General features: G+C 52.9%; 1 protein-coding gene across 2 annotated transcripts; it reads right to left on the bottom strand.

Annotated features, from left to right (window-relative positions):
• Positions 1-3,043: 3,043 nt before the first annotated feature.
• Tmem61 (transmembrane protein 61) lies at positions 3,044-10,779 on the bottom strand. Of its 2 annotated transcripts, none has more exons than XM_087904774.1 (3): positions 10,340-10,779; positions 6,954-7,394; positions 3,044-3,480 (listed from the first exon to the last, which is right to left on the bottom strand). In XM_087904774.1, exons 2-3 carry the CDS (start codon positions 7,256-7,258, stop codon positions 3,210-3,212), a joined length of 576 nt encoding a protein of 191 aa, XP_087760900.1. In that variant the 5' UTR covers positions 7,259-7,394; positions 10,340-10,779; the 3' UTR covers positions 3,044-3,209. The 2 variants fall into 2 exon arrangements, with proteins under 2 accessions (XP_087760900.1, XP_048309202.3); XM_048453245.3 differs by having other exon boundaries at positions 6,954-7,300; positions 10,340-10,768.
• Positions 10,780-15,461: the final 4,682 nt, after the last annotated feature.

Raw genomic sequence — 15,461 nt, 5'->3', positions numbered from 1 at the left:
GTCAGCATGCAGGCAAACATGGTGCTGGAGAGGTAGCTGAGAGTTCTACATCTTGACCTACAGGCAGCAGAAGGAGACAGTGTGCCACTCTGGGAATGGCTTGGACATATATGAGACCTCAAAGCCCACCCCCACATTGACACACTTCCTGCAGCAAGGGCACATGTCCTAATAGTACCACTCCCTATGGGCCAAGCATTCAAACACACACATCTACCAGGGCCATTCCTATTCAAATCACCATACTCTGCCTTCTGCAAACAAGAATGCACTCACTCCTCTCCCTCTATTGTCCTCTCCCTATTGCTGATCTCGGATTCCACCTTTGACCCCTAACGTCTCTTTCTAACCCAAAAGGACTTCAGCACATGTCACTACTCTGCTCGGAATTCTGGAGCAGCAACCTGTCTTCTTAGGGTAAAAGCCTCGAGGCGGTCCACAAGTCCATGCATCACTTTTGCATACTGCCCGCTCATCATCCCTCCAGGCCTTCACTCTCCCTAAGCTCACCCTGGCTCCATGTTCTTCCTGGAATGCACAGACACCCCAGGACCTTTCTTCCTCCAGATATCTGCATGGTTGTCTCCCTAGCTAAGTCTTTTACTCTATGGTCACCTCAGTGGGATCTTCCCTGGCCATTCCCTAGATTGCAGAAGCCCTCCCCCAAGGAGTTTCCTCAGTTTTCCCAATTTGTTGTGCTCCACAGCGTCACCACCATCTGTTATACCATACAAATTATCTATCTCGTCTCTTGTCTGTCCCTCCAACTAAAAGCCAAACTACAGTGGCTGCTGGGAGTGGCTGTATTTGGTTTACCTCTGTGTCCCCTAGGTCTGGAACAGGGAACCTGCTGGGTGTTATTTGAGAGGGGAGAGATGAAATGTAAGGACTAGAGCTGAGGAGGCCAAGAATGTATGGGCAGGAGGAAACCTCTGGGCTCACATTTTCCTGAAGTCAACAGGAGCCTCTGTAGAGTCACAGGGGGTCACAGTGGGTGAGAGGATCACACTTTGTTTCTAGAAAGCCAGACTAAAGGCTAGGAGCAGTGATGGGCAAGGGTTGCTAAGCAACATGTATTTGCAAGGATCCTGGAAAAAGATGGAGAGCCTGTGCCACAAAGGTCCCTGACATCTGGGTGTCACTGTCTAGGTGGCCAATCAAGAGAAGTTCGAGCATGGGTGGCAGGGAACAGCCTGGTTCCATGGCAGGGTTGCAAGGGACAGACCTGTCTTGGGTGGCTGGCTCCTCCACAGGTTCTTTAGGCAGGCCACCACAATACAGAAAGGGACAGCACCCTGCCTTGCTGAGATTGCCATAGCCTTGGCTCAGGCTCAGGCTCGTGACCTTGACCAAGTCACTGTCCCTTCCTGAGCCAGATGAACAGATGTAGATCCAGAGAGACAGAAAAGCCCTTTGTGGCTGGCTAGCGCTCCCCACATGCCCTTCAGCTGCTGCCAAGACAGAACCTGTTCACACCGGCCACTCATGAACTCCATGCCCTGTGGTAAATACTTCACTCGGGGAAACCCTTAGGAACTGCAGAGGGTCTAATATAAGCCCAGCCTAGGTCACCACCAGAGTGGGAGACAAGGCTTCTCCAGACTCCTTGGTGGCCTAGGATAACCTCTGGGGAGACAGAATGTGTCAGGAGGGTAGAAAGGGAGGAGCCAGAACTTCTGACGGGAGGATAGGACAGGAAGTGCCAAGGTCCAGGGGTCTAACTAGGAGCAAGGAGCAAGGGGCAGGAGTAAGCGGTAAACTGGGTGTTATTATGCGGAACAGGCCTTCTCCCAGCCCAGACTATGTGAGGGCTTTTGCCCTTCAGAGTGAGCTGGGAGACAGGCCCAACCTGGACTTGGCCTTGAGAGGCTCTCAGTGACCTGAGAATACTGTGGGAAGCAGGCAGAGTGACAAGACGTGGACCCCACCGTGGCCCAGCCTAGATGGGGAGCCCACATCCTAACTGTACTTTGAGCTCTCAGCTTTCACAGGCTGTTTTCCCACACAGGGACCCCACACATACCTGGGGTGAGGAGAAGATAGAAGCAGAGTCCTAGCCTAGCACCAGCTGCCCCTTGGGACTGCCGCCTTAGCCAGCATTTGAGCCCCTGCTGCCTTGGAGCCTTGAGGAGGTCACCTAGTCCCCCTGAATGAGAGTGAGCCTGACATGGTATCCCTAATGAGAAGCTGGTTTAACCTGACTCACAACACTAGCTGCCTTCTAGACCCTTGGCCTGTATACTGGAGAATGACGCTGTCCCTGAGAGGAGGGCCAAGAGGGACCCAAGACGACATATGCCTCCCTTACTCTGGTGCTGTGTGTCCCTTACATTTCAACATGAGCAACACAGCCTGAGTTAACAGGATTTGGTTGGCAGGTCTATGATCTGTAGCTCAGGCTGATAGGGTGGGGTGGGGCAGGGGTGAGCTAGGAACTACCGGCGAGGAAGGTACAGAACTCAGCCAGTTGGTGGCATAGTGGAGTGGGCAGAGTCATAGTGGACAGAATGCAGTTGGAGGGAAAGTTGCTATTAGTCCCATCTGGAGAGCCAGGGACAGCAGTGGGACCCTTGTCGCGGGATGCTGAGCCAGCACCTGGTAGAGGAGGCTTACCTCCACCAACACTGAGGTGTGCAGCAGTTTGAGGGCCTCTGGCCCAGGGCTGTGTGCCTGCTTTCACTATGCTGCTCAGTGCCCACTGCTGTCGCCCCATGGGTCCTTCCACTTGGCTCCTGAGACATGGGCTGGCGCTGCCAAAAATGCCAATTTCATCTTACAAATGATGAAACTGAGACCAAGAAAAGTCATCGTCATGGTACGGGGTGGGACCTGGGCTGGGTGGAGGTGGGCTTAGGTTGCAGTCTCTGTTCTCTTGGCCACAAACTGGTGGTGTGAACTTGGACCCCTCGGCTTCTGCCTCTGTCCCTGTGTTCACAGCACACCAGCTCGGAGGTCCTATTCTGGCTGGGACCCTGACGATGGCCTCCTCAATACCTCGTGGGGTGAAGAACCATAGGAATTAGCCATGCATAAAACAGTGAGATGTAATAAAGTGGGGTTTATTTAAAGCCAACTGACATGGAAATGATCTCTTACACGGCAACAGATCATACATAAACAACATCCAGTAGCATAGCTCTGTTGAATGCCTGCTGGGAGCCCAGCACTGGAGTATGCCCAGAGCAAAGCCCGTGGCTTAGGGACCAGTTTCAGGGGCTGCTGGAGACCCGGAACTCCCCTGCAGCCTGTGCTCGACCTGGGCTGGAGCTTGCAGCATGTGGCCCAGAAACAGCCTCCTGAGCAAGGATGATGCTCTCGTAGCTGGGTGGGAGTAAGAGGGATGGCGACCCCAGCAGGGCATGCCCCGGGGCGTGGCACTGAAGGTCTTCTTCGGGCTGCACGGGGGGTGGCAGGGGACCCTCCGCCAGTGGACAGTACATGGCCTCCTCGTAAGTGGGAATGGCAGCCTCCTTGGGAGGCCTATGGGAACAGGAAAGAAGCTGTTAGCAGGGCCTGCTCAAAACTCTCCTGCATGCCAGGGCAGACAGAGGAGTCCGCACGACCGTGCCCACGTAGCTCTCATGATGCTTGCTGGAGCAACCTGCGACCTTAGTCCTCCCTCCTCTTCAGGCCGCTCAGCAAGCAGCATGAGAGCCATCCTCCTCACTTTGACACTTCCCGGGGACGTCTTCTGACCTGTCCCCACTTCTTGCTCTCCCCCGAGCATCCATGCTTCTCTTTCCTGCCACTGTGCTGACACTGTGTGCTTGTCTCTTGGGCCGGAGATCGACTGCAGTGGCTAACACTGAGAGCAGGTGCTTGGCGTGTTTGCTGAGAGGCTGAGTGCTGGTCCGCGGTCATAAAGACTCCCAGCTGAGATGCGATTTGTAAGTCACAGCTGTGATGCTTAGGGCAGAATGTGAGGCCTCAGTTTACCTGCCCATCTAGATGCCTGAGACTTGAGACCGTAAGTTAACCAGGTAATTGCTTCTCCTTGCATGCCTCCAGGGAGAGAGAGCTCACTGCTTACCAAGTCAGTCTCTTCTTCCACCCCACTCTCCAGCCCACCCTCACATCTAGGCAACTGAACTTTGCCTAGCAGTCTATGAGGCAAAGACCAGGTCCTCAAGCCCCACCCCACCCCAGGTCTGATTTTGCAGGCCCGATTCCAAGGACAAATGTTCTATTATTTTTGAGCTCCTGAGGGCCACCTCCACGGAGTTAGTGCCTTTTCCTGTCCCAGGACTCTGAGATGGCTGCCACCCTCACAGCAGGCCACCAGGAGGCAAGTTCACCCTCCTGCTCACAAAGTCGCTCTGCAGGCCCTGCATTTGAACTGGGCTTAGTTTACATAGAAGAGGGCTGGGGACCAGTCAGGAGACCTGCAGCCAAGAACCAACCAGCATTCTCCTTTCTCTGAGCTCCCAGCAGGCTTTGCAAGGGAGGGCAACGCTTCTGCCAAGCCTGAAGATGCATGCTTGTAATCTCACAGTTCTAAAGGTAGAGGCAGCAGGATTTATGCTTGAAGACAGCTTGGGCAACATAGGTTCAAGGCCAGCTAGGGATGCCTAGTAAGACCCTGTCTCAACAAATCAGAAAAGAAGAAAGGGGCCAGGCTCTCAAAAGCTATGTGCCTGGAGGCAGCACACTGAACTCTACTGCTGTGTGGCCTGGGTTCTATCCTCACATTCTCTGGGCCTCTTCATTCTCATCTGTGGAATGGGGATAATGCTCGCCATGACACAGATGCAGAAGAGGAAAAGCAGAAAAAGGGTTAACAGCCGCGAAGGAACTGTGCGGGTAATAGGGCTCCAGAACCCTCCTCTCCCTTGTGCACCCCCCAGTCATGCCTGCCCTCACCAGATTATTTGAGGGATTCTGGGTATGCTTGGGGCCAGTCCAGCAGGTGGCAGCCAGCAGGACAAGTGGCTCAGGTACCACAGGAGCTCAGCTCACAGCAGGAAGTTTGCTTAGAGGGCAGGTGTACAACAGCCCTCAAGCCTGTTCCGTCACCTCAGTAGCCTGTTGGCTCATCCACCTTAACTGTCCAAGGTCATAGTTCAGAACACAGGAAAGCCCTAGTACATTCCAGACCAGAGCTCTGTGGTTGTGGGGTGGTCCTGCCAGGTTGTCCAGGAGACGAGGACAGCCTTGTGGGGGCAGGAGACAGGCTCCTTGCTGGCCCCATTGACTTTCTGTTGAGGGACCAAACCCAGAAGGGCAGGAGTAGCCCCACCCATCTCACAGACAAATGAGTGAAGGGCAGCTAAGTGGACAGCCCTCTCTAATGGCAGAGCTCACGGCACAGCTCTCCCCAGCCAGCTACACCGTCACATCTCCCTTTTCGTAAAACAGACCCCATCCTTGCACCCTCCCTATAAGCAGCCAAGGCTCCGAGAGCAGGGAAAGCTAAGGGGTGCAGGCTTTGTGGCATGCACGCACACAATGGCCCTGTCACAGGAGGCCACAGCCTCCTCAGAGAGAGAGGAATGATGGCTGGTCTTTGGTGTCACCTTGACAAGGTCTAGAATCACCCAGGAGACAGACACACCTCAGGGCACGTCTGTGGGACAGTTTCTCAACTAAGCCAATTATGGTGGGAAGGTCCACCCTAAATGTGAGGTGTATCTTCACATGGACTGGGGTCCTGGACAGAACAGAAAGGACAAAGTGAGCTGAGCACGACCATTCATCTGTCCGCTTCCTGTGAACACAACTTGGCCAGCTGCCTCACGTTCCTGTCCCTGTGCCATCCCCGCCATGACGGAATAGCCCCGAAAACCGTGAGCCCAAATAAACCCTTCCTCGAAATGTTCTGCTTTGTTTTGTTTTGCTTTGCTTTTCAGGTAACTTGTCACACAGTGGTACAGAAGAGGGTCTGCCCTTCCTCCTGCCGCAGCTGACAGATAAGGCGTCAGGTGTGACTTGGGAAATCTGGGGACATTCGCAGACACACGGCTTCTAACACAAAAGGTAGCAACAGAAAGTCGGCCTTCAGAGGGGGCCCAGCACGGTCTGCTGTGCTCACTGAAGAGGACAGGAGGGGCCTCTGTTCAGGACAGATAGCTGCCAGGGGAGCTTCTAGGGTAGGGTCTTGTCTCTGTCTGGTCGCCAATGCCTTACCAACACTCCTACCTGGACCCACTACATGGTAGGTGCCCAGTGGTGTTAGGGAGAAGCAAGAGAGAGCAGGTGACTATATGAGAGAATGTAAGACCTGACATGGAAAGCGGAATGCCCAGGCCTGCAGAGGAGAAGACTATTTCCAGCCACAACCAGGCAACCCCAGAAGTGAGTGAACTCATGCCTCCCATGAGGACAGGATCAGACCAGCAGGCTTCCTCTGTACCCAGTCACACCAGCCTCTGAATCTGAAACTTGGGTCTCAGAGCTGGAAGGGCCCCTTCTTGCTTCCTGACAGCAAGGGTGGAGGGGTGGGAGTGAGGGGGGTGGGGAGGTGGAGTATCCTGCCTAACTGAGGAGGGAGTAGCCCACCTAACCCGCAGCTGTGGCCTGGGCCCTGTTGAGGCAATACTGTTGTGTGTATAGACAACAACAGCTCCTCTGCTCAGGCCAGGCTGGGCGGGGCAGGAGGACAGGCCTGGCCTGGCTGTCAGAGTATAACTCATTTTATGAGCAGGTACGTCACTCTCTCAGGGACAAGTTTCTCATGTGAACAGTGCAAAGTCTGACTGGGTAAGATGCCCTTCCCACTGATGGTCCCATTCTGCAGCCCAGGCTAGCCTGGAACTCACCTCCCAAGGGCTGGATTACAGGTGTGCCCACCATACCCCACTTGAGGTCTGCCTAGTGACCTCGGTAGCATCTGTTGGATGTATCTAGCCTCAAGGAGCCATGGGCCAATAGCAAGATACTCCAGAAGACACTGTCTACCTGGCAAAGAGTAGTGTGACTGCAGTGATCACCTATGGTCCCCACCGTGCCCCACTAACCTGCAGCTCTTCCCAGGAGACTCCGCAGCAAGGTGACACAGGTCTCTGGAGAGTTGGTATAGGTCCCCCTGGCTCGACCTCTTTGTGCTATCCTGGATGGACCAGAGCAGCCCGATGAACAGAAGCAGGCCACCCATGCTACAGCAGAATAAACTGATGGACTTGAGCCACGTCAGGGGGATCCTGGACAATGGACGCTTCATTGTGGGGGCCAGTGAGCCAGGCTGGACGGCTGTATCGTCTTCACTCCACCATGCAAAGCAGAGTGTCCCAATGACCAGGACCACTGTGCCACCGACCGTCATGCAGTAACGCACAGTGGAGGCCACTTGGCCTCTGACGCATGTCTGCACACAGAAGGAGAGAGAATCTGAAGAATTGGGCCAGCGACATGCACCAAGACCGCGGAGGAGTCTTCTGACCTATACTTCAGGTCCTCACCTGTGAAATGAAGATGATACCCTCACACTGCCAGGCTACTTTGATGGTCACCAACAAGCTGTTTCAAGTTCCTAGCGCTACACCTGGGATACAGCAGGAGCTTAATTATATAATAATAAATGCGTCACATTCTATCAGGCCTGGGCCTGGTGGGTAGATGGTTCCTGTGCTGGCCAGTCTATGGGCAGCTGGGAAAGGCCAGGGATTGCTGGCTGTGCTCTGCCCCTCTCCTATCTCCAGGTCTTGTCTCTATTGGACAAATGTGAAGGGCACTGCTGGAAACGTGAAGTTGAGCCATAGAGCAGGATTTTTCCAGGACATCTACACAGATGTCACTATCAGAGTCACAGCCCTGGAAGAGCCTACAATCCCAGCCCTAACAAAACAGCGCATGGATGATGTCATGACCCCTAGGTGAAATAACCTAAATCATTAAAACGTTAGGGTCGGGACTAGAGAGAAGGCTCGATGGTCGAGAGCACCAACCGCTCTTCCAAAGAATCTGAGTTCAGTTCCTAGCGCCCACGCGGCAGCTCAAGCTGTCTCTAATTCCAGTTCCAGGGGATCTAGACCATCTTCCCACCTCCTTGACCACGACGTGCTTATAGTGTGCATATACACACACGCAAGCAGAATACCCACACAGATTCTTTTAAGTGGGGCTCAGCATGAGTGTTTGACAAGGAAGGAGAGCATGCATGTGTTTTGCTCTTTTGAACGTACATGAATCACTGGATGAGAAAGGACTCCGCAAAAGTGTTGCCTGGGATAACTGCAAGAAGCAAGCCCGGCCCCAGATCCTACTGCCCAGAAGAGGCTGGCACTGGTCCCCAGAGCTCGCCTCTAAGCCACTGCCCCTACTGATCCCTTGGTATGGTTGGTGACACACATCCCTGCAAAACTCAGCCCGGCCCTAGCTTGGGAAACTTCTGGAGATCCCTGCACCTTCTGGGAGCACACGACTCACTTCTTACTGTTGTCCCCTCCTTGGCTTTCCCCCTAACTAAACCAGAGTTTCCTGAAGCAGTCCAACCCCTTCCCATAGCCACAGGGAGAGGCTGGTGGGAGCAAGGCTGCAGTTACCAGCTTGGAGAAAACACGAAAGAAGTCAGTAGAGGAAATCCTGCGTGTTACAGGCCTGACAAGATGACCGTCCTCTCCACCGCCAACATTTTTGACTCCTCTAAACAAGGCAGGTGAGCAGGGTAGGGGAATGAGTATCCCCCAGCTGAAGAGACACAGTCCACACTGGGGGAGGTCCTCATCCAAAGTCAAGTACAGGAGGGATCTACGTACCCAAGGAGCTCACACCTGGACACCCAGACTTGACATCACCTGTGATGTTTTCTGTTTTCCAGAAAAGCAATCTGATCATGAAGAGAGTGGAGGGACAGAATGAAGCCAGGATAAATCCTGCCCCTCAGAGACAACCATGAGCCCCACTGAGCTGTTTTCTACCCAGCCCTCCCTTGATCTACAGAACATAGTGTTGGTGGTTAGCATGTGCTGGGGGCATTTGCCCAACTGGGCACCATACCGAGCACTTTATAGGTGTCCTCTTGCTTAATCCTCCCCACAGTATCTCAGGGATACTGGTTAGGGGTGGATTTAGATGCAGATCTAACCTAGCTCAGGTGCCCTTGTGTGTGTATCTGTGTGTCTGTGTGCGCGCGCACGCACTGCTGGATTCCTGTATATACAGATTTAGAAGCCTGCAGTTGAGACCATACCATGAGTCTTGTGTCCGCCAGTCTGCTCTCCCTGACAAGATGCCCTCCCCTCTCCTCCCAGCTTCAGATGGTGACAGTTAGTGTTGTGCTCAGTCTTGGGCCAGTCCCTGCCACGGCTCTTAGTGTGTCCTGCCTCTGGACCCCTCCACTCCGCTTCTGAGAAGCCACCATCAGGCATCTCACTACCTCTTACATGAGTGTGCCTCCAGCCCCTGTACCTTGATGGGAAGGAAGGGAGGGCTCCCTGCCATGGAGGGTGTGACTTACAACCCCTGGGGGGCAGACAGGAAGCTCTCCAGCCCCAGAGAAGTTCCACCCCATCCTGGTACTCAGTCAGGGCCTACCAAGCTGGTCCCACCTTCACTGCTTTGCTGGCCTTGGCCTCTCCTTGTCCCTACCCCCACTTCGATTTAAGCCACCTGGGATTTTCTCCTAGACCTGCTACTCCCTCTGACTGGTTTCCCCACTTCACCCTTGTTCAAAAAGAAAACCAATATCACCCCTCCCAGGAGCTGTGCCCACCTCCTCCAGCCAGGGGAGAACTTTCCCACCACGAGGCTTTGCCCATCACTCTCTCCTTGGGGCCAGTCTGTTAGCTCTGGGACCCTTGGCTGAGCAGGCTCCTGACGTCCACACCTTTGAGTTCACATCCTGGCTCTCAGGGCTGAGGGGTTATGCGAGTTCACACAGCTGGATAGAGGGTGGCCCTACTCAGACACTACGAGGTTATCCAGCATCTCATTAACTAAATGCACCCCTCTGTAATGAGCACTCAGCCACAGCAGGGAGGGACTTGAACCAGAAAATCACCTGCTCTCTAGCCCGGGCAGTCTGCTACAGGGAGCTCAGTTCAAACCAGGGAGAAGAAAGACCTCTTCCTGTCAGAGGACCAAGAAGGGAGCTGAGCACCAGCCCCTAGACTGACAGAGATGGGAGAGACACACAGTGTCCCCGCTGCTGCCCCGCAGTGGCACCGTGAGAGCACTGTAGGCACTCTGTGAAGGAGTATCCAACCATCTGAACACGAAGAGCCCACCTATGCCCACGAACTGTGGAGAAACTGGCTCCCAGCTAAGCGCCAAGGCGCTGAGTATCATCAGGAGTACCACCCCGGGTCCATTCTGCACGGTACAGGTTAAAGGGAAGGGTCCACGCTACACCCTTAGCAGAAGCTGAGATACTCCTGAGGGAGGGAGACAGGATGTTCACACCCACCTCGCGTACAGCCATCAGGCTGGTCCCGGAGCGGTCCAGGGGAGAGTCCAGCGCATTAGAAGGCGTGGTGGTGGTGGTGGCTGAGTTCTGCAGGCAGCAGGCATCTGGGGAGGCCCTAGTAGCTGTCCCCAGCTGTGCCCTTGGCACTTCACCAGCTTCTTGAGGTCTCCGTTCTGTTCCCCAGTAGGGCTGAGGCCAAAGGTCCTTCCCTCCCTGCCACCCAGCCCAGCGGCTGGGTTCCCAGCTGGGGATCCCGCTGGGAAGCCACCTACTCCCTGTCTCCTAGTCCTTGTGCGTCCTCACCCACTACCTCGGAGACTTTTGTGGCCTGCTTCAGAGCTTCCTCGAGGTTCCAGGTGCTGGGCGGGTGTCCAACAGGCCCCGCCCAAACTTAAAGCGATAGCCTACCGGACAGGAGGGAGAAGCAATTTCCCAGAGAGGTGGAAACTGCACAGATGGAACTTGGGCCCAGAAACTCATTGCCTAGAGACATCCAGGGGAGGGACCTGTCTGTGGGAGGCCTGGGCCAGGACCCTCTCACACCACTTTCGCAGGGAAGAGAAACTGAGGCTCAAAAACACTTACCCAAGCGTTTCCTGTATCCTGTGTTGACAGGATCAGTTTTATCGCGGGGGCCAGAGAGCAGTCTCCCCTACCTGCTCTGTTATGCCGGACAGCATTGGCAGCCCGAGGACCAGCTTGGAGCGTTCCTTCCTGGGGACAATGCCTTCTGAGAGGGGCTGGCCAGGAGCTGTGGCACTGACTTCCCGGAAGCACCCTCCTCCTGCATCACCCACTGTGTTAGGTCACTGGAGGGCGAGTGCCTGCTCTTTTGATAAACAGGTAGTTCAAGAACCCAGAAGGAGGGTTAGCTCAGTTTGTGTTCCATGTCTCTGGGAGGCCACATCTTTAAAGGGTGACCACAGCAGGCCACAGAAGGAATAGTAATAGGCAAAGCTGGACAAAGTCATAGGGAACTTGTGTCTGAAAAAAAGATTCCAATCAGAGCGCCTGCGTTCTCTGAGCACCGATTCCTCCCTCTGGTGAGGTCCTTCATGCACGGTCTGTCATCTTCCTCATTGTGTGCGGTTTGCATAAATTTTACAGTAGGCAACATGCCTGCCTGGATAAGGCTGAGAAGCTGAGTGGCTGAACAGAGAGAGAGACCTCTGACGTGCTGTACCCTGCCGAGACAGCCTGCCAGTGACTAAGGTCTGCCCGCAGTCCCTTGGTGCTGTGTTCAGAGGAAATGTGGGTGAGAGATAGGAGGGCCAGGACACTTTGGGCAGTGCAGGCATCCACGCAGGGCGTGTCCCCTCCCTGCCTGTTATCCCCAGATGAGTCACTGCATAGTAAGGTTGAGGTCCAGCATGGGCCCTATTTGAACTTGAGCCTCTGGATAGGAGATCAAGGCCAGGGCTGGAAAGTCATGGTTCCTGTCTCCAGGCAGTTGCAGGACAGGGGACTTTGTCCTCTGTAACTCGGAAAGCCCCCTTCTCAGGGCAGCTACTGGGGCTTAACAAGACCCTCCTTCTCCCCAAGGGGTCGGCCTATCTATCTATCTGTCTATCTGTCTGTCTGTCTGCCTGTTTATCTGTCTCTCTCTCTCTCTCTCTCTCTCTCTCTATATATATATATATATATATAATATATAAATACAAGCGTGTATATATACATATACATATGTATACTCTTGTATTTCACAGTAGCTCTGTGCATGCCTCTCACGAACACGTGAGACCTCCCTAATGACAGGGGCCAAGTACCATGGGGCTTGGGGTTCAGCCAGACACCCGTCCCAGAGACTCCAAGGGACTGAACTGAGTAGATTTAGAATACAAGAGTCTGAGCCGTTCTGGCCTCCATCTTCTTCCTTCCTATCGGCTTCCAGCAGCTGGTATATCTTGGCCAGCTATGCCAAGGCATGGTGCTGAGCGCTGCAGGCCTGGGTACACCTGAGTATCCTCTTTGAACAAGCAGCCTCAGACTTCCCTGGCATCAAGAGGTTGACTCGGAAGAGAACATTGGTCAGCAGCATCTGCCCCCAAGGGAGCAGGGAAGGGCATTTGTGCCTCCTCGTTTTCTATTACCGGGCAAGTGCTTTTCCTCCTGTTACCTCTGCTAATCACGAAGCCTCTATGAAAAGTGGTTGGCCCAAGGTCAGTGAGGAGTGGAGAGAGGAGGGGCTAAAAGCCTCATCCTTTGGATCTTCCAGAAGTTTTCCTCTCTTCGATGTTGCCTTCTCTTCACTCACAGCCTAAACTGCGGCCCCTTGCTCTGTCTCTCTCCCCTGAAGCTGCCTGTCTGTCACAATGCACCAGCCTTGGCTCTCACACCAGCCTCCCAGTCAGTCCCTCACCTGCCTAGACTTTCAATGGTTCCCCATTGCCCCAAGAGCCATCCCAGCTGCTAAGTTACATCCATGTTCTTGTGACCAAGACCCTGGCCACCTCCCAGCCTCACTTCCCTACCCTATGTCACTCCCAAGTTTCCTGTCACCATGCCCAAGATACAGTGACACGCCTTGGCCACAAAGATTCAGCTATATCTGCCAGCCATTGAGCTCCAGGAATGCTCCTGTTCCAACTTTGCCAGCACTGGAATCACAAGCAAGCACTGCCATGCTCAGTTTTTCGCATAGATTCAGGTCCTCATGCTTGCAAGCACCTTACCTACTTACCCATCTCCCCAGAACCTACATCTGGGTTTTACAATTAGCATTACTCTAAGTCATTTGTGTGAGTGTGTGTGTTCTTTGCTCATGTTTGCCCCTCGCCCACTGACAACATCTCAAAGACATCTTGTGCCTTGTCCCTTATCTGCCCCATGCCGTTTCAGAGTGATGACAACAGGCCTATGAGACCTACTATGAACAGCATGAGCTACATGATGGTGAATCTCCTCTGTTCCCTCCCAACAGCACAGTACATCTCAAGGTTGTCCAGCAGGGCAGGGAAAGTCAGTCAAGGTCAAGTGTCTTCAAAGAACAGGATTCTGAGATCTGGCTTCAACTAAGAAATGACTCGAACCAGTTCCAGACTGAGGAGCCTTGCCTGCTCTTATCCTCCCAAGGGACATGTAGCAGTGTATAGAAACATCTTCGGTTATTCTAGCTGTGTTGAAAATGGGGTTGCATCGGGTAGCAACCTAATGGGTACAGGACAGTGTCTTTATCCAGAAGTGCCCACTGTCTGATAGAGGAGAGTTCAGATCTCAGTGTGGTTCTGGAGAGCCAAAGCTTCCAGCCCACATTCTGCAGAGAAATTCTGATCTCTCCCAAGGAGGAAGTAGGCCTGTCAGCAACGTGAGGGAGGGGGCGGAGATACAGCCCTAAGCTGCAGCCTAGAACATTCTTCTTCTCCTTAGGGATTTCCATTTAAAAAAACCCAGGATTCTTAGCTTCAACACAGAACAGAATTTCCGGACCAGCTAATATGAAACATAGTTGAAATTTTATTTTATTGTTTTAGATGTCTTTAATGGAGATTTTGAGCACGTGAGTTAGTAGAAAGAGAGATGCCCAGTGAAAGAATGAGACATGCCCCAGGGTGGACATAGGCCTCTCGGGGTAGAGATGCACCTGACTGTATGCTAGCTCTTTAAAGGACCCCACGGCTTCCTAAGCTGCCTTGCTCAGGAGTGTAATTCATAAAGCAGTTTAAAGGTTAAGGGATTTTCTCTTACAAACAAAGCAGTGAAATCAATTTTATGAGTGGTCAGCGTCCAGATTTGGAAACAAGATTGGCATAATGAAAACCTCTCAAGGTCGTAGGTGAAACGAGTCAACTCGCTTTGTTTACTGTCTTTGACAACTTCAATTGAGTTATCTTTGGGCAAGTACGGCATTGCTTCCACAGGCAACGTGAGTTGTCTCAGTGGTGCCTGAAGCTTCCTGACTCCTTCAGATCCCAAGGTGAAGGGCTTTCTTCTGTCCCAGCCTTTCCCTCCCATGTCCCCATAATGTGTTCCTACTTTTCTATCCTGTCTGGGGGCCTAGGCATGGCTAGCACAAGCCAGGGCTGTGCATTAGTTTTTGATATTGGGGTTTTTACACTAGCTTTTCTTCAGAGAAAAGCCTAGGGTGGAGGAAGGGGAGGGGAATGTGTCCAAAGCCATTGTCCTGCTTCGATTCAAAGGCTCAGTAAAGGACAGCGAGCCGCCCAAAGTCACAGAGGCCCTACAGCACAGCAGGGACCCACATTCAGAGTTCTGGAGTCCAGAACCCTTTTTTCCATCCTCTGAGTCACTCCATATAGTCACTCATATCTAGGGCTAGCAGCGAGGCACGTAGAAGGGTGGAGGAGCTGTGGTTCCAGACCAGTTCTGACCAAAGACCAACCTGCCTCCTCCCTCTCTTTTCCTTCCTTCCTTCCTTCCTTTGCTTTTAGTGGGGTGCTAGGGATCAAGCCTGGGGCTTCCTGCGTGCTAGGCAAGCATTCTACCACCAAGCTACACGCCAGTCCCCAGTGTCGCTGCTGTTGGTAAACATTGTGAGAGTCAAAGTTACATTTAAGTTTTAATTACTACGCCTCAGAGATCCCTGAAATAAAACTGCCTCTGAACTGCAAACCCCTTGCTCGAGGATAGTTATTAAAATGCTGGAGACTATTGTTTATGAGAGATAAGAAGCCACATGTTTTCATGCCCCTAAACAAGTTTGTTTGACCCATCTGTACCATTGTGCTTAATCACATGTGGGCGGGAGGTTGACAGGGTAGAGGTACATCGGGATGTCTGCTTGCCTCTGGTTGGGTCTGATGGGAAATGCAATGAATTATGGGTTTTCCTTCTTAAGCCACTGAAAACTATGATTCTGGGCCATTTCCTGGGAACCTGAGTATGGCCCTGGCCAGTGCCTTGGCCAGTATTTAACTAAAGCTTGCTCCAAATTTGGCTTTAAGCTGTGGTAGTGGTCTTATTCTCCATCAGTGGAATTAACAATATCCTGAAAACAAAGAATGGATTTCACGCTTTTTAAAGTAAAAAGTCTGTTGTGAGATTAAACTAATACAAATAAATCGGCTCTCCAGAGATGGCTGCGGTATGAGTTTCCTGCTGTACACAGCAGATTATCACAAAGGAATCAGCTTTAAATAACATTTATTGTGATTATCTCCTAGCA

The sequence above is a fragment of the Myodes glareolus genome, chromosome 3, assembly GCF_982192425.1.
Source record: "Myodes glareolus chromosome 3, mMyoGla1.1, whole genome shotgun sequence".
Lineage (NCBI taxonomy): Eukaryota > Metazoa > Chordata > Mammalia > Rodentia > Cricetidae > Myodes > Myodes glareolus.
Note: the sequence above shows the minus strand (reverse complement) of the source record. Positions and strands in the feature narration are given on the sequence as shown.